At 48.8% G+C, this 22,492-nt stretch overlaps 1 protein-coding gene across 1 annotated transcript; it reads right to left on the bottom strand.

Moving 5' to 3' along the window:
* Window positions 1-17,598: 17,598 nt before the first annotated feature.
* On the bottom strand, window positions 17,599-22,176 carry LOC112117227 (zona pellucida sperm-binding protein 3-like). The gene is made up of 9 exons (XM_024215146.2): window positions 21,769-22,176; window positions 20,312-20,430; window positions 20,127-20,230; window positions 19,505-19,682; window positions 19,289-19,409; window positions 19,107-19,198; window positions 18,152-18,297; window positions 17,752-17,859; window positions 17,599-17,675 (listed from the first exon to the last, which is right to left on the bottom strand). The coding sequence occupies exons 1-9, from the start codon at window positions 22,174-22,176 to the stop codon at window positions 17,599-17,601; spliced, it is 1,353 nt and encodes a 450-aa protein (XP_024070914.1).
* Window positions 22,177-22,492: the final 316 nt, after the last annotated feature.

Here is a 22,492-nt window from a genome sequence, read left to right as displayed (position 1 = left end):
TTCCAAGTGGAGTTTGCTGATGATTTAGGTTAAATAAAACAAAGGTTATTACTGTACCAGGCACTACCAGTATCTGTAGATTACATGCTATATCGGTAGATAGCTCTATAGTCTAAACTGTGCCCAGCTGTACAATATGGGGCTGTATTTTTGTGCAGGCTTGCTAGTGACATTACAAATCCTAGTCCCCAGCCTCACAGTAAGAATACAGCTGTGATCTGGGTGTATTTTATTATTTATAATCTGACATCAATGCACCCCAAATAGGAACTAAAGTGAAAAGTTTCAAATGCGACCTCTGGTTTTGTCTATGTTCTTGAGTGCTCAGTCTAAGACTTCTTGGGTCTGATTGTCAGAGGTACTGAGCACCTGCAGTTCCCATTGCCTTCAGCTGGAATAGTGGGTATTCAGGGCTTCTGAAATCAAGCCCAAATTGTTCTGCTTTAGGACACCCAACATTTAGCCAAATCTCTAGGGCTAAAATCTGCTCTCAGTAACTGTAATGTTAATACAAAGTTATTTTATTATTTGTATTGCCACAGTGCCTAGCAGTCTGAGTCATGGACCCAGGCCCCATTGTGCTAAGTGCTGTTCAGATACAGAACAACAAGCCGGTCCCCATCCAAAGAATTGACAACTTAAGTAAAGCAATGTAACGCCACTTAGTACTGACGTCACAGTCAGAGGGGTTACTCTTGATTTACATTGGTGAACCTGAGCTCAGAATCTGGTGTGGAGTTTTAATTGTTATTCAGTTTAAAGGGATGTTGTAAACTGAGTATTTAGATTTTGTTTAAAAAGCCAGAAGGGATTAAAAATACCTAATATGACTGGAAATATTTTAGTTTATGATTTAAAAGAAAAATAATAATCACATCAGGTTGTTTTATAATTTTTTTAAAAATTACTGTTAAACTTTTCCCTGCAGTGTTGTAAATCCAAACACCAACAGGGCAGGGGAATTGTGACAGGTTCCCCATGGGGTGCCACCTGGAACTGGGGTGCCAGTGAGCCCTCTGACCCATCAGCCTGGGCTCCTTCTCAAACTGTACTGCTGTGACAAGCTGCAGACACGCTCCTGGTCTTACATTTCCACCAGCATATACAGAGGTAGGAACACACCCAGCTGCAGTTACATGCAGGGTCTCTGACTAAAGCCAAAGTAACTCTCAACTCCTCAGGCGTGCACGCCCCTCTGGAGCATAAACCCAAAATTATACTGTCTTGCACTGTACAGGGAACTACAGCGTAAGCTCATAGATTTCGCCACTTCCTCCCTCAATGTGGAGAGGAATATGCAACAGCCTGTCTGAGCTAAGGTTCCCACACACTTCATTCCAAACTCACTGGTTTAGATTAAAACATAAAATAAATTTATTAACTACAAAAGATAGATTTTAAGTGATTATAAGGGATAGCAAACAGATCAAGGTGGATTACCTAGCAAATAAACAAAAATGCAACCTAAGTTTATTATACTAGACAGATTGGATAAGAATAGCAGATTCTCACCCTAACTGATGGTACAGGCAGACTTGTAGATTCTTAAGGCACTTACGGCATTAGCTTTACAGCTTGGGTTTCTCAGGACTTCATACACAGGCTAGAAATCCCTTTAGCCTGGGTCTAGCACTTCCTCCCAATTCAGTCTTTGTTCCTCAGGTGTTTCCAGGAGGCTTCTCATGTGGGGAGTGAAGAACAACAGATGATGTCACTCCCCTGCCTTATATAGCATTAGCATAGGGCGGGAACCCTTTGTTTTAAAACTTGGTTCCCAGCCCAATCTGTGGGGAAAATACTGACATCTGGAGTCCAGAGACGTGGTCTGGTCACATGATCTTGCAGTGTTATAGCAGCCATTGCTTACAGGCTAGTCAAAACGCCCACAGGAAGGTTAAACTATTCCACAGTCATAGAATCATAGAATATCAGAGTTGGAAGGGACCTCATGAGGTCATCTAGTCCAACTCCCTGCTCAAAGCAGGACCAATCCCCAACTAAATCAACCCAGCCAGGGCTTTGTAAAGCCTGACCTTAAAAACCTCTAAGGAAGGAGATTCCACCACCTCCCTAGGTAACCCATTCCGGTGCTTCACCACCTCCTAGTAAAAAAGTTTTTCCTAATATGCAACCTAAACCTCCCCCACTGCAACTTGAGACCATTACTCCTTGTTCTGTCATCTGCTACCACTGAGAACAGTCTAGATCCATCCTCTTTGGAACCCCCTTTCAGGTAGTTGAAAGCATCTATCAAATCACCCCTTATTCTTCTCTTCTGCAGACTAAATAATCCCAGTTCCCACAGCCTCTCCTCATCAGTCATGTGCTCCAACCCCTAATCATTTTTGTGGCCCTCCACTGGACTCTTTCCAATTTTTCCACATCCTTCTTGTAGTGCAGGGCCCAAAACTGGACACAGTACTCCAGATGAGGCCTCACCAATGCCGAAGAGAGGGGAATTATCACATCCCTCGATCTGCTGGCAATGCTCCTACTTATACAGCCCTGAATGCCATTAGTCCATTTTCTTTGCTGATTGGTCATCAGCCCCGTCTGACTTCCTCATTGTTGTACCTGAAAGGCTGGCTGTGGGTGTTTTCCAGAGTAAGCCCATATGAATATTGACTAGGGATCTGTATTTCAAAACTTCAGATACAAAATGATACATGCATACAAATAGGATAATTATATTCAGCAATCATAACTTTTCCAATGACACCTCACATGATCCCTCTTGTACAAAATGCATCATGATTATGCCATAATCATATCATAATATCACTGTAAAGAATATCGAGTGCAGTGTCACAGGGATTAAGGGAATGAAAACTGGAAATGAAATTGACTAACAACAGAGGGTCAAACTGACTAGCCAAGTGAAGGCCACAAATGGAAACATTCTCCCTTGTGGCGAAAACCAGCAAGGAGAGCTTAAGTAAGACCTAAGTGGTGAATAGACCCTTGTGCTGGCTCTCTGACAAGGAGTGAATTTTACTCTCCACAAAGCTGATGCAAAGTAAATTCAGTGTGACTACGCTAAGAGGTACCGTGTTAAGTACCCTCTGGGTATGTCTATACCACAAAAGCTGTGCAGGGCTAGTCTACTGGGGTTAGCATGAATCCAGCTAGAATGGCTAACAATAGCAATGAAAACAGCACAGGGCAGGTAGTACAAGCCCTGAGTATGTACTCAGCTTACTAGCCCACGCTGCACTGTCTTTTTGGTTGTTGTTACCTGCGCTAGCTGGATTCAAGCTAGGTCAGATTTGCTAGGCTGTGCACAGCTTTTGCAGTGTAAATATACCCTAAGTAATACTATTGCAGGAACAGCTGCAGCTGCATATGGTGTTATATTTCCCCAGGCTCCGTAACGGAGGAGAGGGTGGACCTCAGAACAAAGCCCCAGAGCCAAACACTACCCTGTCCCCTCTGAACTTTGGATCTGGACCCAGCCTTTGTGGATCAGGACTAAGGCTTCTGGTCTTGCACCACAATAGCCCAATGAACCCATATGTGATCAGTGAAAGGTTTAAAGCTATTACAGGTGATACAGTGCAACTATATTTTTGAGCCAACCAATGAAATAAAATCCTTTTTCAATCACTATGATACAGGAAATTAACATTATTATTGAGGTACCAAGTGCTTTTTGCCATTGTATCTGATGCTATAATATATGGCAATGAGTAGCAGAGCTGTTAAAGGACTAGAGCTACCCTGGGCTGATTTCTTCACCATCTGCTTGATGTGACATGGATGGCCCCCACTTCCACACTCCTCTCCCTCCCCTCCCCCCCATACTGGATCAGGAATGAAAATGAGGAATCCACTTATCAGTGACTCTGGAGAGGCTCCTCTGTGTTATGTTTAGAGATGGGCTCAAGCAGCAATGTTTGGCTCTAGGTCTCAACCTTCCCAAAGTTCAGGGGAATTTGGCTCTGGGTTTTGTTCTGGGCCTGTCTCCAGGTAGTCTTGAACAAAGTAGTGAGAATTGGAACAGAGCCATCTGGGAGCTGCACGTTGCTGTCAGCACTGGAGCCAGAAGGAATTGATCGTTGGCGTCATGTGAGCTTAATCTCCGTGCTGCCTCTAGAGCAGAGTCACCTGATGGATGCTTTGTGCCACCATGCATCTTGCATGGCTCTAGGACCACTCCAGAGATGTTGCACAGACCCAGTGCAATCTCAACAGGCTCCAATCTGGCCATGCCTATCCCTCCCTCTGCACCCTCCCCCCGGCCTAAATTAATCCCCCACTGGAAAAAAGAGACTGCCCCATAATTCAATCCTGTTGCTCTTCCTGTTTCCACCCATGCCCCAGCGCTCTCCACTCCCTCCATCTCCCCTCCTAGGCAGACCACGGGAGGGAGAAATCTTGGCTTCTTCTCTTCCCGTGGTCTTCCCTCTCTTCTTTTCTCCAGACAAAGGGGTGTCACCTCTGACATGTACTCCATGGATGCCTGGACTTCACAGCCATAAGCAGGGAGAGAACTCAGCTTCTCCTGCGCCATTGTCACAGGCTTCTACTCCCTGAGCTAAAGGAGACTCTCCATTTGCTATAGTAGGGCTTTTATCAGATCTGGGCCTCCAGCCACTAGGCAGAGCCATGATAATACTCACTCAAAGCAGTTCTGATGCCATCCACTAGAGGGCAGTGGTACACAAACACACTGTGTACATGGGCAATTTGCAGCTGGTACCAATCCCCCTGGTTTCAGCGTGCCTGCAGAGCAGCGATAGGCAAAGCTTGAGAGGGCTGATACAAGTAAACAGCCACAAGTGCAGCAGAACCGCTGCAGTCTGGAAATATGCTGAGAATCTCTCCCAAGATGTGGTTTCCACTAGACCGTAAATCTGGTTAGCAGAGTCCTCATTTTGCTTTTGATCCCCGCCAGAAAGCAGGATGCACAGAGGCCAGGAGGAAATGTAAAAAGAAAAATGTTAAACCTCAAGTTCAAAAAGGTTGGGTTAAGCAGTGGATGTGTTATTCCTTGACTTTAGCAAAGCTTTTGATACGGTCTCCCACAGTATTCTTGCCACCAAGTTAAAGAAGTATGGGCTGGATGAATGGACTGTAAGGTGGATAGAAAGCTGGCTAGATCGTCGGGCTCAACGGGTAGTGATCAATGGCTCCATGTCTAGTTGGCAGCCGGTTTCAAGCGGAGTGCCCCAAGGGTCGGTCCTGGGGCTGGTTTTGTTTAATATCTTTATTAATGATCTGGAGGATGCTGTGGACTGCACTCTCAGCAAGTTTGCAGATGACACTAAACTGGGAGGCGTGGTAGATACACTAGAGGGTAGGGATCGGATACAGAGGGACCTAGACAAATTAGAGGATTGGGCCAAAAAAAACCTGATGAGGTTCAACAAGGACAAGTGCAGAGTCCTGCACTTAGGACGGAAGAATCCCATGCACTGCTACAGATTAGGGACCGAATGGCTGGGTAGCAGTTCTGCAGAAAAGGACCTAGGGGTCACAGTGGACGAGAAGCTGGATATGAGTCAACAGTGTGCTCTTGTTGCCAAGAAGGCTAACGGCATTTTGGGCTGTATAAGTAGGGGCATTGCCAGCAGATCGAGGAACGTGATCGTTCTCCTTTATTCAACATTGGTGAGGCCTCATCTGGAATACTGTGTCCAGTTTTGGGCCCCACACTACAAGAAGGATGTGAAAAAATTGGAAAGAGTCCAGCGGAGGGCAACAAAAATGATTAGGGGTCTGGAGCACATGACTTATGAGGAGAAGCTGAGGGAACTGGGATTGTTTAGTCTCCAGCAGAGAAGAATGAGGGGGGATTTGATAGCGGCTTTCAACTACCTGAGGGGGGGTTCCAGAGAGGATGGAGCTCGGCTGTTCTCAGTGGTGGCAGATGACAGAACAAGGAGCAATGGTCTCAAGTTGCAGTGGGGGAGGTCTAGGTTGGATATTAGGAAAAACGTTTTCACTAGGAGGGTGGTGAAGCACTGGAATGCGTTACCTAGGGAGGTGGTGGAGTCTCCTTCTTTGGAGGTTTTTAAGGCCCGGCTTGACAAAGCCCTGGCTGGGATGATTTAGTTGGGAATTGGTCCTGCTTTGAGCAGGGGGTTGGACTAGATGACCTCCTGAGGTCCCTTGCAACCCTGATATTCTATGATTCTAAGTGCTGGGTGAGGCTTGGGGCCTATTGTTACTTTAGCTGCCGTCTAAGAAACCTTCAGGGCCCACCCTGGACAGCCAAGTCGCATGATTTGTCTCATAAACAAGGCTGGTGTGGGTCATATTGGAATTCTACTCCTGGCCTAGACCTGGGGTGCTAGAGCTTGAGGCATGTCCACTGTCTTCCTGCCCAGTGTGCATTTCCATGGCAATGGGAACACAGCCTCGAGGCTGCCCAATCAACAAACACACACAAAACCCTACCTAGAAACCGCTGCAGGGCAGTGCCCCATCACTACATCATCACAATCCATCTCAAAGCAGACCAGCGCAGCTTGGGCAGGGCAGCGGGGTCGATGAATTTGGGGTCCACCAGGGATTGGTGGGTAGCTGAAACCTGTGCTCCAGTGTCTCTCCATGCAGTAATCTTCCTTTCACCCACACTCACAGTTTCCCTTCGCTCTGGGGGTATTTGTGAGGTATCTGGGCCTGAAGACTCTCGTGGGACCCTGGGGTGATGAGCTGCAGTCAGCTGGCGTTCTTGGGCAGTTGGCCTTCATATGCCGCAGCTCATTACATTTGAAGCATTGCCCAGCTGACTGTGGGCTGGGGCGAGGTGGGTGGTTGGAGAGTAGGGTGGTGGGACGAGAAGGCATCTGGGGTTTCCCTGGCTGTATGGAGGGCTGTTCCTTGTGAGGTGGGGGCCTTGGGCTGACTCCGATGGTGGGGTGTTGTCTCAGGTTTCCCCTTCTGTTATCCACACCAACTGCTACTAGCTTTCTTCTTCTCCGCCACCTCCACCAATTTGGCTCCGATCTCCCCTGCTTCTATTAAAGTTTTGGGCTTCCCATCTAGGATGTACCTTTCTATTTCCTCAGGAACACCCTCTAAGAACTGCTCCATTTGGATTAGGAGAGACAGATCTTCCAGAGACTTAACATTTGCTCCTGACATCCAGGCATCCCAATTTTTTACAATGTGGTAGGCGTGTCGGGAAAATGCCACCTCTGGTTTCCACCTTAGAGCTCTGAACCACTGACGAGCATGCTCGGGTGTTAGTCCCATTCTAATTCTGGCCTTGTGTTTAAAAAGTTCGTACTTGTTCATGTGTTCTTTAGGCATTTCAGCTGCCACCTCTGCTAAGGGTCCACTGATTTGTGGCCTTAGCTCCACCATATACTGGTCTGTAGGGATGTTGTACCCAAGGCAGGCCCTTTCAAAATTTTCTAAGAAGGCCTCTGTATCATCACCTACCTTGTATGTGGTGAATTTTTTGGAATGGGGAGCGGTACCTGGAGAAGGATTGTTAGGGCTACCTGACTGATCCAGCTTAGCCTTTTCTAGCTCTAAGTGCTTCAGCTCCACTTCCAAATGCTTCGCCTCTCTCTTCTCCTCCTCTTCCACCTCCAAGCGCTTCATTTCCACTTCCACCTCCAAGCGCTTGTCCTCCGCTTCCAAGCGCTTCATCTCTAGGAAGAAATTCCTTTCATCCTCAGCTAGAACTCGGCCTGAGTTAAGGGCATCCCTCCATCCTGGCACCGGGATTTCGGTTGGAGGAGGGCTGACCCTTCCCTTCTGGGAAATCTCCATTACCCCATCCCCTCCCTGCATTTCTGTCATGGAGCTGGATGTCTGGGCTTCATCTGGGTCTGTCTTCTCTGTGGTGTGCCACTTTGGGAAGATTGGTTTCTCTAGGGTTTCAGTGCCCGACCGCAACCTTATGCACAGGGCTGCCCTACTCTAGCCTAGCTATTTCATTGCCACGAACCTAGGGGAAAAAATAAAATAAACTGCTTGTTGGACTCCCTGGCTTGGCAGGCTGAACCCTTTGCATGCCTGTTTTCCCTCAGGCAGGAAAGAAAGAAAGAACTCCCTGGCTTTGCAGGCTACCAAAAGGAAAAATGTGTCCTTTTAAAATGCTGAGATCTGTGCTTCTGGTTCAAAATGATCCCACCGCTCTGCCACCATGTCAAGACTGATTCCTCTCTCTGGCACTTCGAGTGCAGAAGGTGGGGGCCCGCAAGGATTCTAAAAATTAATACTGGCCACTCCAGGCTTGTATTAAACTCCCAAGATTACAGCTTCTCTCTGACCTTGGATGGGTAGATGCTGCCACCACAAAAATGCAAAAAAAAAAGAACTCTTTGAACCCAGGAAGGCACACTTGGGAATTACTCCCTATGGGATACCCTCAAGCTCTTTCACCCCACTCCCTGGGAAGAGCTGAGGAAAAAAAAACAAAGGAAATCAGCGGTTGCCACCGGCTAATTAAACAACATATGCACAAACCTCTTAGGACACAACAACCCAATCCTGTTCTTAAAAAAGGTACAGTTTATTAAAAACAAAAAGAAAGAAAATACATCTGGAATTTAGGCTATTGCTAGATTTAAAAAGAGCAAATATAATAATTAAGCATCAAGAATGGTTTTCTTAAGGTCCATCTTAAAGATTATGAGCAAAACAAAAGCACCTAGGGTTAGCATAGAGGCGTCCACAAGCCATACAGAAATAAAAGGGATAAACCTAATCGCATCTTCCTAGACATTTCCTGATCTACTTACATATCTGGGGTTTCAAATAAGTCATTCTAGGTATGATCTGGTGATTTTCATACCTGGCCCACAGCTTTTTACAGCATAGCTCTAGCCTTGTTTCTCATCTCCGGGAGAACAACCATAGACAGACTGACAAAAGGGGAGTCTCGTTTCAATTTTAAAAAGTTCTAGCCTTCCCATTGGCTTTTTTGGCCAAGTGCCCACTCACTTCCTTTTACCTATGCGTACTGTCAGACTTTTTAACCCTTTACAGATAAAGCAAGTAATGAACAGCTACCAAGAGATTTTATAGCTAACTGGCTGGCTGGGTGTCCATAAAAGGGAGCTTCCCCCCCTCCCCACCTTCATTTATCACAGAAGAGCTGAGCAGGAAATGTTTTTTCCCATCCCACAATCATTTTTGAATGTTTTACCATGCTGCATAGGGATGAAAAGTTAAGAGCTTGAAAATATCTGCAAACCAATAACCCACCCACCCCCAAATTGGATCAATCAACTGATTTTTTTAGCTAGTTTTGAAACATTTTGACCGTTTAAATCTTTTTTAAGTATAAAATTAACTACAATTTTGAAACCAAAAATAATTTTGAACCAAAAAATGAAGGTTTTCATTTAAAAAAAAAAGAGATGAAATGGGACCATCTGGAAACATTTTTTCTCCAAAGCAGGAGATTCATCAACACCAGCCATTGCTTGGAAACAGTTTTGGTTTCACTACCTTGCCATTTTTCAATGCCAAACATTTTGTTGGAAAATGCCCACCCGGCTTTAGTTCCAAGGCACCATTTTGCCCTCTGGCTTTTCAGAGTAGCACTGCACTTTAAGGGCACATCCCTCTCCAAATGTAAGCTCTGACCTTACATTGAGGATACCAAAGAAGCCATCTTATGTCCCAGTCTTTAGGGAAGGTAAAGTCACTGGAGCGCTTGGCAGGCAAGTAGAGGGAAAACCAGAAACCCTGCCTGTCTGAGACCTCTGCAGCAGCAGCAGCCAGAGCAGGTCTCTTTGGAATGTAAGGTACCAGCAGTAATGGTGAGGTTTAGGACTAACAAGAAGCCCAGATATGCTGTGCACCTGGGAGGCTGCCCTTTCCCAACCTACCTTGCCAACTTGTCCCTGAGGTAAAGGCCACAAGCAAACCATATTCCTACAGACTCCTCAAGCATGTCTTTCCTCTGCCTCCCCCGAACTGGAGACCCAAGCAACCTCCCAGAGGGGAGCCAAGGAAATGGAATCCTTGAAAAACAAAGACCTGGGAAAGCAGGTCAAGGCAGGGTCAGACAGGAATGACCGGTATGTGGCAGCCCTTCAATACATTCCTCCCACTCTTAACTCTTCGCTGGTAGGAGGCACAGGAGCGCTAGCCAGGGAGGCTGCTGCTGCACAGCCACAGGCCTACACTGCTGCTGCTGTGTCGGTGGGAGGCCAGGGAAGGCGACTGCCTTGCTCGGCACTGATAGCACTCGCTGGACAGGTACTAGTAACTGGCTTGGTAGAGGGAGCAGCCCTCTACCAGCAGGTAGACTGCAGCCAGGAACAGCAGCAAATGTCATCCATGCAGCTCCAAACAGGTCCTGCTATTCCAGGCCTGGGCCCCTCAGACAGCCCTGGCAATGTCCTCCTCCCCCCCTTCAGTGATTCCTGACTGCCCTCCCCAACCCGGTGATGCCCCTCAGTCCCAACCTGCAGCCTGACCTCCACTCCTGGCCAATCATACACAGCTCTGCCAGTGCCCCTCAGCCCAGCTGCCATCTCCCCTTGCTATTCCAGTTCAGGGAGCCTGGTACTCCATAGAGCCAAGCAAACCTACTTAGCTCAGTCCTAATCGATACCACCCCCTGCTCTTCAGCCCCCCATGGTCTTGTCTCCTGGCCTCCCCATGGCCCCCACAGCCCCTCACCGGGATCACCAGTCTGGCTGCATTGCTATGGCATTTGTGCTGTGCCAGCTGCAATGGGACTCCCCAGAAGCTGTGTCTCCTCTTGGGGTGGGGCACATTAATCCTCTGAAGTGCTTGTGTGCCCATCTCCCAAGGGCTGCGACCAGCTCCTGGGCTGCTGTGGGAGTCCACAGCCCCAGTCAAGGAGGAGAGATGATGACGAGACCGTAACTAACAGTTGCGCTCCTCGCAGAGGACTGAGCCCTCCTACCTCTTGCCCCACCCAGTGGAGTTATTTGTGGAAACACCCTGGTTCTTCGACAGCCCAGCTTTCACATCACATAAGCACCCTCCCTGGGAGGCGCTGGCAGGGGCGTAGCAGCATTTGGCTGGGCTCCCAGACAATGCACCTCTCCTCCCAGCCTGAGTCATGGGTTTTAAGACCAGCAGGGCCCACTGCGATCATCTCATTCACCCTCCTGCAGCACCAGCCAGAGAACCTCGCCCAGTGACTCCTGCAGCCAGCCCAGAACAGCTGCTTGAGCTGGCTGCCTGCTTCCTTCCCACAGGGGGGAGGGATAGCTCAGTGGTTTGAGCATGGGCCTGCTAAACCCAGAGTTGTGAGTTCAATCCTTGAGGGGCCTATTGGGGGCAAAAATCTGTCTGGGGATTGGTCTTGCTTTGAGCAGGGGGTTGGACTAGATGAGCTCCTGAGGTCCCTTCTAACCCTGATATTCTATGATTCTATGAAACCATCCATGTCCCAACAACCACCTGCTTGGAGCTTCCCAGACCCTTTTTTTAGTGGCCCTCTTACCTCTTTCCCAATGCCCTACGGTGCTGTTGCCCTTTCTCCCTCCCCCCCGCCCAATTTACAGACCTTGGTGGCATGGCTGGGGAGCAGGTGGCTGTGTCACCTGCAGGTTCAGGTGTAGCAGCCAGCAGCATTGGTGCTACTCTTGAAAAGGCTTCAGCAATGGTCATTGCTGCTCCTTAATGGGCCAGAGAGGTCTGTGCGTAGGGACATAAAACCCCTTCTCCCCTCAACAGGGCTGAATACTCAGCCAATGCTGCAGCAGGAGGCAGTGCAGACTAGTGGCTAGGGCACCAGGCTGCGATCTAGGCACCGCTGCTGAGGGACCGTGGGCAAGACACTTCCCCTCCCCTTTGTCTGTCCTGCCTATGCAGATTGTAAGTGCCTGGAGACAGGGACTGCACCTAGCACAATGAGATGCTGATGGTAGTTGCAGCCTCTAATATAAATTCCACAGTCCTCTGCAGCCCCTGCCAGAGCTAGCCCAAGGCAGGCCAGCCAATCCTGACCTCCAGCAAGGTAGTGACAGCAAAGCAATCATTGTGACACCTGTTTTTGGAACTCAGGTGGGCTGCTGGGACATGCAGTACTGGCCCATGTGAAGCAGAGAAAGCAAGGCCAGTGGGAGTTGGTCTAAGGGGAAAGCAGAACAAACAGTGATGTGTCATTTCCATAACGCAGGGCAGCTCTCAGCATCCCAGAATCTCCAGGCTGGCCAGCCAGCTTTGCTCTCCTTGCGACAGTCTGAGAGAACATTTCTCTCGTGATCTCAGCCAGCAGATGCTGACACAGCCCCCAGCTCTAGCTTTCAGTTGAAAATGCCAAGTGAAGTCTTCAGGATCAAAGGGAAAAAAAGGAGAAGAAGAAAGGGGAAAGGTTTGGCCGGCGCAAAGGGAAAGGCGGTCTTGCCAAGCTCTGGCGGGGTGGAAAGCAAGCCAAGCTGGTTGGGGAGAGCTGCACATGCAACAGGAGCACTCCAAGCCTGGAGGTTACTGGTTTAACCCTTGAAAAGCTGGCCCTCTGCCAGCAGGCTGACACTGCAGCCTGAGAGTATTTTCTCACCACAGCCAGTCCATGAGTGCCTAGAAGGCCCAGCCAAGAGCAGGGTAGGTCTTGGTGGCTAAAGAGCAAGCGAACCAGGGAGGTGAAGCAATTGCCCAAGCAATCGCATGAGCGAGGCAGCACAGCTGCAAATAGATGTCAGGGCTGCTGAGTCCCAGGGCAAGGCCCTAGCAACTAGACTACGCTGCCTCATTTCAGGTTTTGTAGGCAGGCTACATAATGGTGCTAGTAAGGGCTAGCCACTCCTGTGGTTTGGGGAAAGGCCCCTGCAGCACCTCTTCCTGCTGCCACAAACCCAGGCAGCCAGTTTTCCTGGCCCCATCAAGAGGGAGGCAAGCTAGCTGCGAGAAACCAGCTACTGGGACAGGACGTGTAGAGGTGTGTGGGTACAGGGAGAGTCAGGGCTGGGCCCAGCCCTAGAGTAAGGAGGACTTGGTGGTTGGCTTGGGATTAGGAAGGGGCAAGGGCTGAGGAAGTGTTGATAAGGGGTCACATTTCCAGGGATTGTTTGATTTATCCCCCCTCCCCTCCAACAATGGGGCAGTTGGAAAGAAAAGGCAGTTGTGAGCAGAGATCCCTCACTCCACGCGTCAACCTACTGCGGAACTTTTATGGGCAAGTGGTAAACCTCAGTGAGGGTAGGGCTGTGGAAGGAGACTGCACCTGACTGTTAACTGTGGCAGCATGAATTAGTGCTGCTCCTGAAGAACAAGCTACCCATCACGTAACACCAAAGTTAGCGTGGTGTTTGGAACCGACACAGGCAGGAACCATGGGTCCTCTCTGCACCGGCTCACGGTGCAAGGAGAAAGGTGGGGTTGGGGCTAATGCTAAGAACTGGCACTCAAGGGACCTGCTTTCCATTGCCAGCTCTGCACCAGCCTCCCAACCACATTCTGGGGTGCAGCATTTCACCTTGCTGGGCTGAAAGTTTCCTATGCCATTAAATGGGGATAGTAAATGAGCTATGTGAGAACAACACATCAGATCAGATGAGTCTAGTGCTGCCCCGCTAGACTCATCTGATCTATAGCCAGTGCTGAGCAGTGCTCCTGCTGACCTCAGCATCCCCTCCCACTTCTGGCTGAAGAGCCCACAGCACTTGCCTGCCATTAACCCTCCTGGCCTCCCAAAAGACCAATGAAATGTTAGTGCATCTACTTTAGACAGAGGGAAACTGATGTAATTGAGCTGGTCCAAAGACACCCAGCAATCACCAAGGGTGAACAAAGGGAGTTCCCATTCCCCGCTGTCTGTTCTCATTCTTCGACTGCATTAAACTCACTGTGATATTCTATACCTTGAGGGAGCTTACCGTAACCCCCATTTTCCTCATTTTCTTATAATTGTGATCTTACATATAAAGCATGCCTTGTAAGGTTATGATCTGCGGAAAGACATTTCTCTGTCCTTATATGTGTATCATTAATACATATGAAGTTATGAGAATTGTGTTGTATGGTGGTCACTAAAACATGCTGTAAGTTGGGGAAAGTAACAAACACCCAGACGGGGTGTGAAACAACCCATCAACAGCCATTGTCCAGCAAGGGAGCTACAATGCAATGACTTACCTGCATAAGGCCACACCAGAGGAATTGCTCAACCTTGCTTGGAGAGACTCAGCAATGCCCCCCAGACATACCTGGACTTGTGCTCCCCAAGCACATGGACTGAGAGTATAAAACAGACAGAGTGGACACATACTGGGCCCTTCTCCTGCCCCCACCTTCGCTGCAAGCAACTAAGACACTGAGGCTTGGTCTACACTTACCCCCCAAGTCGAAGTAAGGTACGCAAATTCAGCTACGTGAATAACGTAGCTGAATTCGACATACCTTACTTCGAACTTACCGCGGTTCAGACGCGGTCCACACGCGGCAGGCAGGCTCCCCGTCGACTCCGCGGTACTCCTCTCGTCTAGCTGGAGTACCGCAGTCGACGGCGAGCACTTCCTGGTTCGACTTATCGCGTCCAGACCAGAAGCGATAAATCGAACCCGGAACTTCGATTGCCAGCCGTCGAACTACCCGGTAAGTGTAGACATACCCTGAGAAGAAGACAAGACTCCAACAGAGGAGATGGGCCCAGGCTTAAGGAACAAACCTGTATATTAAGGACTGCAATATCCAATGGGGTGAGAAAAACTGCTGAATCTAGATGTTGCTCAGTCTAATAGGGTTGAGAGTTTAGATTGCGTGCTTATATTTTCTTTTCTTGTGGTAACTAACTCTGACTTTTTGCCTATCACTTAATATCACTTAAATATATCTTTTATAGTTAATAAATTTGTTTGTTTATTCTACCTGAGGCAGTGCGTTTGGTTTGAAGTTTGTCAGAGAGTCCCCTTGGGATAACAAGCCTGGTACATATCAATTTCTTTGTTAAATTGACAAACTCATATAAGCTTGCAGCATCCAGTGGGCATAACTGGACACTGCAGGACAGAGGTCCTTGGGTTGTGTCTGGGACTGGAGGTATTGGCTAGTGTCATTCGGTTGCACAATCCACGGAGCAGCTTACATGCCAGAGCCTGTGCATGAACAGCCCAGGAATGGGGGTTCTCACAGCAGAGCAGGGTAAGGCTGGCTCCCAGAGTCAAGGATTGGAGTGACCTAGCAGATCACCAGCCCAGATAACACAGAGGGGAACACACACCCACTACATATTGCGTTCTTTCTTACAGCAGACAGAGTTCCATGCTGCCAGAGTGACCTTCAGCAAATCACTGAGCTACTCTGTGCCCAACCTGTACAAAGGGAAGAGCAGCACTGTCCTACCTCAATATCTGACAGGAAGTAGTCAGAGATGGCTGTCAAAGAGGCCATAAAGTACCCTAGGTAGATGCTGTTGCATCATGCAGTACTGGACCTATAAGTTGCAGTGCTTTCTAATAAGCTGTATGTTAAGGTTTTCTAAGTTTCACCTTCTCCTTGCATCCATTATTCTTCTCTCACACAGTTGAAGTGAGGCCAAGACACCTGTTTTCATGGCTAGTATAATGAAAGCCATTGATTTTACTCCGCCTGAGGTTCAGCCGAGTGGTAGTGGCACCAGGCAGAATATCCTCCGGCTAGTAGGCGCCAGAACAGAAAGCAATTCCTAGTCCGTTATTGGCAGCTTACTGGTGGAACCTGATTGCCCTGACAGGACCAGATGCTGAGCTGGTATCAATATTGATCAACTGAAGTCAATAGAAGTACACAGCTATGCATCAGCTAAGGAGCTATAGCTGAAAGCAAGTTGCTACTTGTGAATTTCAGAAGCAGGGATTTAAATATAGTTATTGGAACCCTTTTTTTAAAAAAATAAAGCCTCTAAACTTTAGACAAATGAGCATCAAAGCAGGGGGGGAAAAGAGTAGGATTCATGTATCTCAGATTAGCAAAATAAGTCCTTCAAAAACCCACAGTCTACCAGCAGCTGTCTGAAGTTGTAGGTGGGCAGGATTTTATTTAAAAAGACATGTGCAACAAGTGTATAAGTGGCAGAAGCAGAATTTTGCTAACCACAGTCAGCAGCAGTGTGAGCAGGAGGGCTTTACACCTCTTTAAATTTGGAAATATTTTTAACATGGGATAAGGCTCAGGGGAATTGTTCTATATTACAAAGTTTCAGTGCCAGCAGAATCCAAAAGGAGAGACTGCAGAGAAACCCAGCTGGTGTAACCTCTGCTTTCTTCCTGTCCTATCCCAGTTTATAGCAGGCCAACTTAGTCTCAATCATTTACCCCTCCCCTTTTCACATCATCACTCCATTTGTTGCTAGGTCAGGATCAGAGGGACTCTAAATGGATGTAATTCCCATGGGGAAGGGCCAGATAAGAGGAGCTAAGGGCTATGCAAGAGGTGGTCTGTTAAAGTTGCCTCCACCTCTATTTTGACTTTCCAGCTTCTTGCATCTCCTCAGCATTAATGGCACTAGTGCACATGTCCTTATACAGCAGGAGAGCACATCAAAGGCAGTCTGAGTGATCACAAGTGGACCCACAGTCTGAAAGAGATCATAAAGACCAGGCTCATGTCTCAGTATAGAGTAATGAGAGGGGCAGTAGGAGAGTGAGTTCAGGTTGGCCTGTTATCTACTCAAGGTCACACTAGGGTTGACTTTAGCTCACAGGGACTTTTTCAGCTATGAAGTGCTCTTGTTCCATGACCGCCAGCCTCTAGCCCTCTTTCCCCACAAGGTGGCAGTAGAGGACAGGATTTCCCCCCTCACACTCACTTTCTGCAGCTTAGGAAGAACAGCTTTAGCACCTTCCATTTTGCAACTGCCCCCACCGTAGGCTAATCAAACAATTCTAGTGGTTACACACTGGCACTTCAGAGAGCTTGCTGGGGTAGGGAAGGAAGAAGCAATCTGGCTGTTTCAGACCACTTCCTTCCCCCAGTTACAGTGGATCACAAGTTTAGTTGAGACAACAATGTGATGCAATTGAAAAAAAAGGGGGGGGTCACGCAAACCAGAGGGGTGTCATAGGTAAGATACATCACTTGGCTCAGCTTTGATGATGCCCCAGCTGGAGTACAGTGACCAGTTCTGGAAAGATATGTACAAGTTGGAGAGCTCAGAGCTATGAAAGGGTTAGAAAACCTGGCCATGGAGGAAGGGTTAGAAAGTTGCACATAAGTCCTCTTTGTAACAGCCAATTTGAAGACAAGGATCAATTGTTCTTGCCCTACCTTTGATAGATGTAGAGACGTTATAGGCTTCATGTGCCACAAGGGAGATTTAGGTTATTTATTAGGAAAGACTTTCTAGCTGTAAGGGGAGTTAAGCTCTGGTACAGGCTTCCAAGAAGCTGTAGAATTCCCATTGCTGGAGGTTTTTAGAAACAGATTGGACAAACCCCTATCAGAGATGGTCTAAGTTTACTTCTGCCTCAGCTAGGGGCATGTGCAAAAGAGACTAGATGACTTCTTAGAGGTCCCTTCCAGCCTGACATTTTGTTTGTTGCTACATGGATGTGCAGCAGGGACAGAGTTAGGGCAGTTGATATAGTTGGTTCCCATTAGTATGAAGATGCCTGGGGAAGGGACACACACACTCCCATTGTCATGCTTTATTAGAGAAGTCACAAGAGTAAAGCCAAGGAAGCAAACAGTCACTTTTGTTGCCTAAGAAAACAATTAAGACAAGAAAGGCTCGAGCTACAGAAACCAGGCCAGAGCTATGGCTGCTGCCATGGAAACCAGGCCCACCTTTATGCCCTGCACCTCTGCAGCACCTGTGGAGAGACAATAAGGCCATTAGAACTGAAACCATGGGCATTTCAGCCATGTCACAGCTTGCAGCTGCCTTACCCTGTGGTGCTTCCAGCTGATGTTCTAAGAGACCCTTTGAGCCTTGATTAAGGATGAACAATGGTCCAACCACAACATCAGCCTGATCTTCTCTCCCCCAGGAGTCACCTGGATGGAGAATGGAAGAGAAACTCACCAGTAACACCTTAGACACTGGATTTGGGATGGAGCCCCATAGGAATAGCCGGAGCTGAACCTCACAGTTTGAAGTATTTGTGTGTATTATATCTATATCTATTAGGGTGACCAGATGTCCTGATGTTATAGGTACAGTCCTGATATTTGGAGCTTTTTTTTTTTTTTTAAATATAGGCTCTTATTACCCCCCACCCCTTGTCCCGATTTTTCACACTTGCTGTCTGGTCACCCTAATATCTATATCTAACACACCAGACCTTACCATGCCTGCGGGGCACATCTCTCTGGAAGCGCCTCCCTGACCATCTGTCTAGAGGGTTCACGCTCCTGGACTGTCCTCCAACCAGCCCACAGTTCCCAGTCTCACAGCAGCTGCAGATCTGTCTGGTGCCTTCCACTGGAGACCAGCTGGAATAGAAGGAGCACAATTACCCATTTATTCCCCCCCCCTCCCCCAGACCAAGTAACTGCTGTAAACAGGATTCCCCACCACAGCTTCCTGAATTAAGTGAATACAGAAAAACTGGCACTGAAGGGAGCCTAGGGTGAAGGTTTTCTTGATCAGCAATGCAAATCCTGAATAGAGGGGGTCCCTTCTCCAGCCACCCCACAAAAAATGATCCTGACCCTGGGAGCAGTTACCCAACTCCTCAGAGCATATCACATGTCAGAGGTGTAATTCAAGTGACTGATGTCACAGCTGACCTATATCAGTCATATCCTTAGTGCACAGGCAGCATCCTTCACCCCAGGGGCCCCAGCCCAACAGTCCCTGGACCCAAGGCCAGCTTTAGCAAGTGTGGGGCCTGATTTGTGGGGCTTGTACTCACCAGGTGGCGCATGCTGAGTCTTCGGCGACACTTCGGATTGCTGCGCTCCGGCGGGGAAGGGAGGCCGCAGGGCTTGCAGCGCTCCGGCCGGGGGGGGAGGGGGGCGGGGAGCAGGGCTTGCCATGCTCTGACCAGGGTTGCGGGGCCGTGGGGCTTGCTGTGCTCCAGCCCGGGGAGCACGGCCGTGGGCTTGCCGCACTCTGGCTGGGCGCCGGGCCCTCTTAGGCACGGGTCCCGATTTGGGGGAAAATCGGCCTAAAGCCGGCCCTGCCTGGACCAAACTAGTTCCTAGATTCAGAGAGTAAGCATGAGCCCTGCCTCTGGATCCAAGCCATCAGATCTCCACTTTCTCATCAAATGAGTGTATTTTGTGCTCCAGCTACTCACATGTTGCCTGCTTTGTTGAAGGAACAAGCCTTGTTCAAGGCATCTGGGGCTTGCTCAGCTGCAGTGACTTTCAGATGGCAGGTGATATAGATCTGGAGGGAAAGGGGAATAGAGGGATTAGGAGCACACAAGGGGACACCAACATGTGCTTAGTCTGGGTTTAGGGGGAGGAACAATCTCACCAAGTCACTGGCATCTCCTGCAAACCTGAACACATCCACCATGAACTGCAGTGTGTCCTGCCTGGGTCTGGGGGATACAAAGGCTGAGGTGGTGTCATCCGATCTCCCATCCACCAGGCAGCTAGACACAAGAGTCATAGTCAATAAGGTGCTAACCATGTATAGATCCTCACCAGCTACAGTAAATATCCTCTAGAAGGCGGCCCCAGCCCTTACCCATTGAAGTCAATGACAGCATAGCGGGGAGAGGAGTCCCTGTCTGGGCCCAGGGTGGCCACACAGCTGTCCACAAAGAGCCTCAAAGCCACATGGTTCCCAGTGCGGACATCAGCTTGGATATGCATGACCTCTCCCAGCTGGAATCCATTGGAGGGTCTCTCAGCACTCCAGTCATCTGCAAGGCAAGTTCACCATGAGCACCACAGGCAGATGGTATGGTTCCCTATAGACCCCTAGCTCCTGGGCCAGCATGGAGAGGAGTCACTGCCCTTGGAGGAGGAGATGCAAAGGGTCTGGATTGAAGACAGGCAGATAAGAGCTGCAGGTGGGAATGCAAGCTAGTGGGATATCCCCACAGGAGAGACGCCTCAAAGGTAATCATATTGGGGACAAGAGAAGCTGGCTGGGAAACACTGCATGGTCTGTGGATTATTCTGGCTCTGCCATCCAAGTCTCCTTCCTGCAGTATGGGGTCAGTGGCCAGTGTCAAGAGCTGCCCAGCTTTGTACTGAGTCCTAGTGCTCCAGGAAAACTCCCAACCCCTTTGAAGCTAGAGAGTGGGTCCAATATAACAGATATTGGCATGTCTGACTAGAGGGTAACAGGACCTCCCACCTACCATTCATCAGGCGCAGAGAGAAATCCAGCCTCTCCTCTGCAGACAGGGTAGAGCTGAAGGGCACCCATGTTGGCTTGATGGCTCTGCTGCTCACATTGTCCTTCCTGGGAGAGGTAGGCCCAGTGGTTAAGATGGACCCCAGAATGGCCATTAAGTGCAAGGACAGGATTAGAGTCTCACCTCACCTGGGATAGTGACACTCAACAGGAATCACAGCTGCACTGGTTCTCTGGATCACTGGGTTGCTGGCAGGGGTCGGGTTGTAGAACAGGCTCGTACTGTAGACTAGGGAGTTCGGGGTCATCTGGGAAGAGGCAGATGTTGAAAGGCTCACAGCAAGATTAAACTTCTCTAAAGCAGAGGGGAAATGCCAATGAAGAGCATTCACAATATCCCCATGTTTCCAACCTGCTCAGTTACATGTTTAACATTTTGTACATGAGGCAGGCATCAGGAAGTGAAGGGTCAACTCGAGAGGTGACTGAAGGGGAATTTAGAAGGCATCTAAGCTGGAAGAATTCACACTGTGGGGGCCTCTTGGACATACATTGATGCCAGCTTAGACTCAGTCACACATTGGCACAGACAGAAAGGAAGGTAGGGTAAAGGGCATGTTTGAATCCTACAGCAAGTTCTGCCCCCCCCCCCCCATACAAGCCTTAGTGATCACTAACCCAGACATTTGAGTCTCTTTGTGCTGCTAAGAGTTGAGAGGACAGTAAATTTTAAGCTTTGTTATTTGTTAGAGGTGAATTGAGCCAATGCAAGGCTCGTGCACTAGATACGCCCTATTTTGAGGGCTTTAGTCAAGCATAGTGATGAATTTTGCCCCAGCAGTAAGTCGTTAGTAACTATAGTATATTAAGGCTCACAATGAGAGAGCAGAAACAAAACCACAGCTGATGTAACTAATCAATGGCTCAAATTGCAAGTGGTCCCAGCAGAGCTATGCAAGAACTAGAATTTGCATCCCACCAGAGATTTTGCATTTTTGAAGAGGGGATTTGTTCCTAACTGGAACAATCACAAACCTCTTATCTATACCTGCTCATCAGCAGATCTCAAAGCACATTACAAAGGAAGCAGCTATCATTCCTTAGCCTCAGTGTACAGATAGGGAAACTGAGGCACGGAGCAGGGGAAGTGACTTGCCCTTCACCACCCAGTAGGTGAGAGTCCCACTCCAGCACCACTCTGCCTTCCAGATTGGGAATGGTTAGTGAATTTGCATGTCATCCTTGTCAGCATAGGCCTCACACAAGGAGACCAGGAAGTAGACCAATGAGAGATTTGATACCAGTCACTACAAACTATCTTCTCTCTAGAAGGATTCCCTCCCCCCAGTCTTTCCTCCCATATTTTGGAGAGCACAATAGAACAGCTTACCATGGTTCTGTACAATCTACGTTCCCATTGGCTCAGACAGGACTTACAGCCAGGCCCCGAGACACCCACAGCTGCACACCACCCACAGTCATCAGGTCACAAGCACAGAGCTAACAGTTCTTTCAGGTACTGCACAGAATACTTCACATATGTCTAGAACACCAGACGTAGACTTATACATACAAAACAGAGGAGTGGGCGCTCTTGACACCTCCCACCCCAACATAGCAAGAGGGGGCTTCTGAGGGATGCTTACCTGCAAGGTGCTGCCACATTCATGGAGCCCAGCTGCAAAGGTCACTGTGTTCTCTGCAGCATTAAGGGACATGTACTGGCAGGCAGCCGAGCCAAGGCTCAGGTCAGTAGCTTTGATCAGTTGCCCCGTCCCAAACAGATCCCTGTGCACAGTGATCACCATCTGAGCCTCCTCACACTGCACCATGACAGGCCGCAGCAGGGACACAGTCCTGAGCTGGGATGCATCAACCCGAGCCCAGGGGTAGAGCTGGGCAAGAGAGGGCACATGGGCTTGTCTGCGAGGGGGCTCAGCCCTGGGGGTGGGTCTCCAGATGGCTGAGTCACTCCTAGAGAAATCCCAGGGATTGAAACAGGTCACCCCACTGACTGCCCAGCACAGGAGGGCAAAGCCCAGGCTGTACCTCATTCTACCTGCCTGCAGCAAACCTAGCCTGGAGGGAAACTGCTACTCTGGGGTCCTTTATACCCTGACCTAAAGCCAGCTCCCAGCTGCCCAGATAATTAACACCCTCCCCTAGACTGCAGGCAGCCGGGGCCCAATCACAGCCACTGCCCTGACCCTGAGGCAGGGAAAACAGTGAGAATCAGACCCAGCTGGCCATCAGTGGCCTGCTCTCTAAACTGTCCAAGGTAACAAAAATCCCACGCTGCCTGTTACACACAATTGTTTATAGATGGAATCGGAAGTTAGAGACAAATAGGCAGGTGCACACTGAACTGTT

The sequence above is a fragment of the Terrapene carolina genome, unplaced genomic scaffold (genome assembly GCF_002925995.2).
Source record: "Terrapene carolina triunguis isolate 2854851 unplaced genomic scaffold, T_m_triunguis-2.0 Scaffold67, whole genome shotgun sequence".
NCBI classification, from domain to species: Eukaryota; Metazoa; Chordata; order Testudines; family Emydidae; genus Terrapene; species Terrapene triunguis.
The sequence above is the reverse complement of the archived record's forward strand: the minus strand, read 5'-3'. Positions and strand labels throughout refer to the sequence as shown.

Excerpts from the sequence above, each read along its gene's own strand:
- LOC112117227 (XM_024215146.2), bottom strand. The coding sequence starts at position 22,176 with ATGAGGTACAGCCTGGGCTTTGCCCTCCTGTGCTGGGCAGTCAGTGGG. Across the intron at positions 19,410-19,504 it reads GCTGTCATTGACTTCAATGG|CTGCCTGGTGGATGGGAGAT; the intron begins GTAAGGGCTGGG and ends TCTTGTGTCTAG. Across the intron at positions 17,860-18,151 it reads AGATGTGCCCCGCAGGCATG|GTGACTCCTGGGGGAGAGAA; the intron begins GTAAGGTCTGGT and ends TTCTCCATCCAG.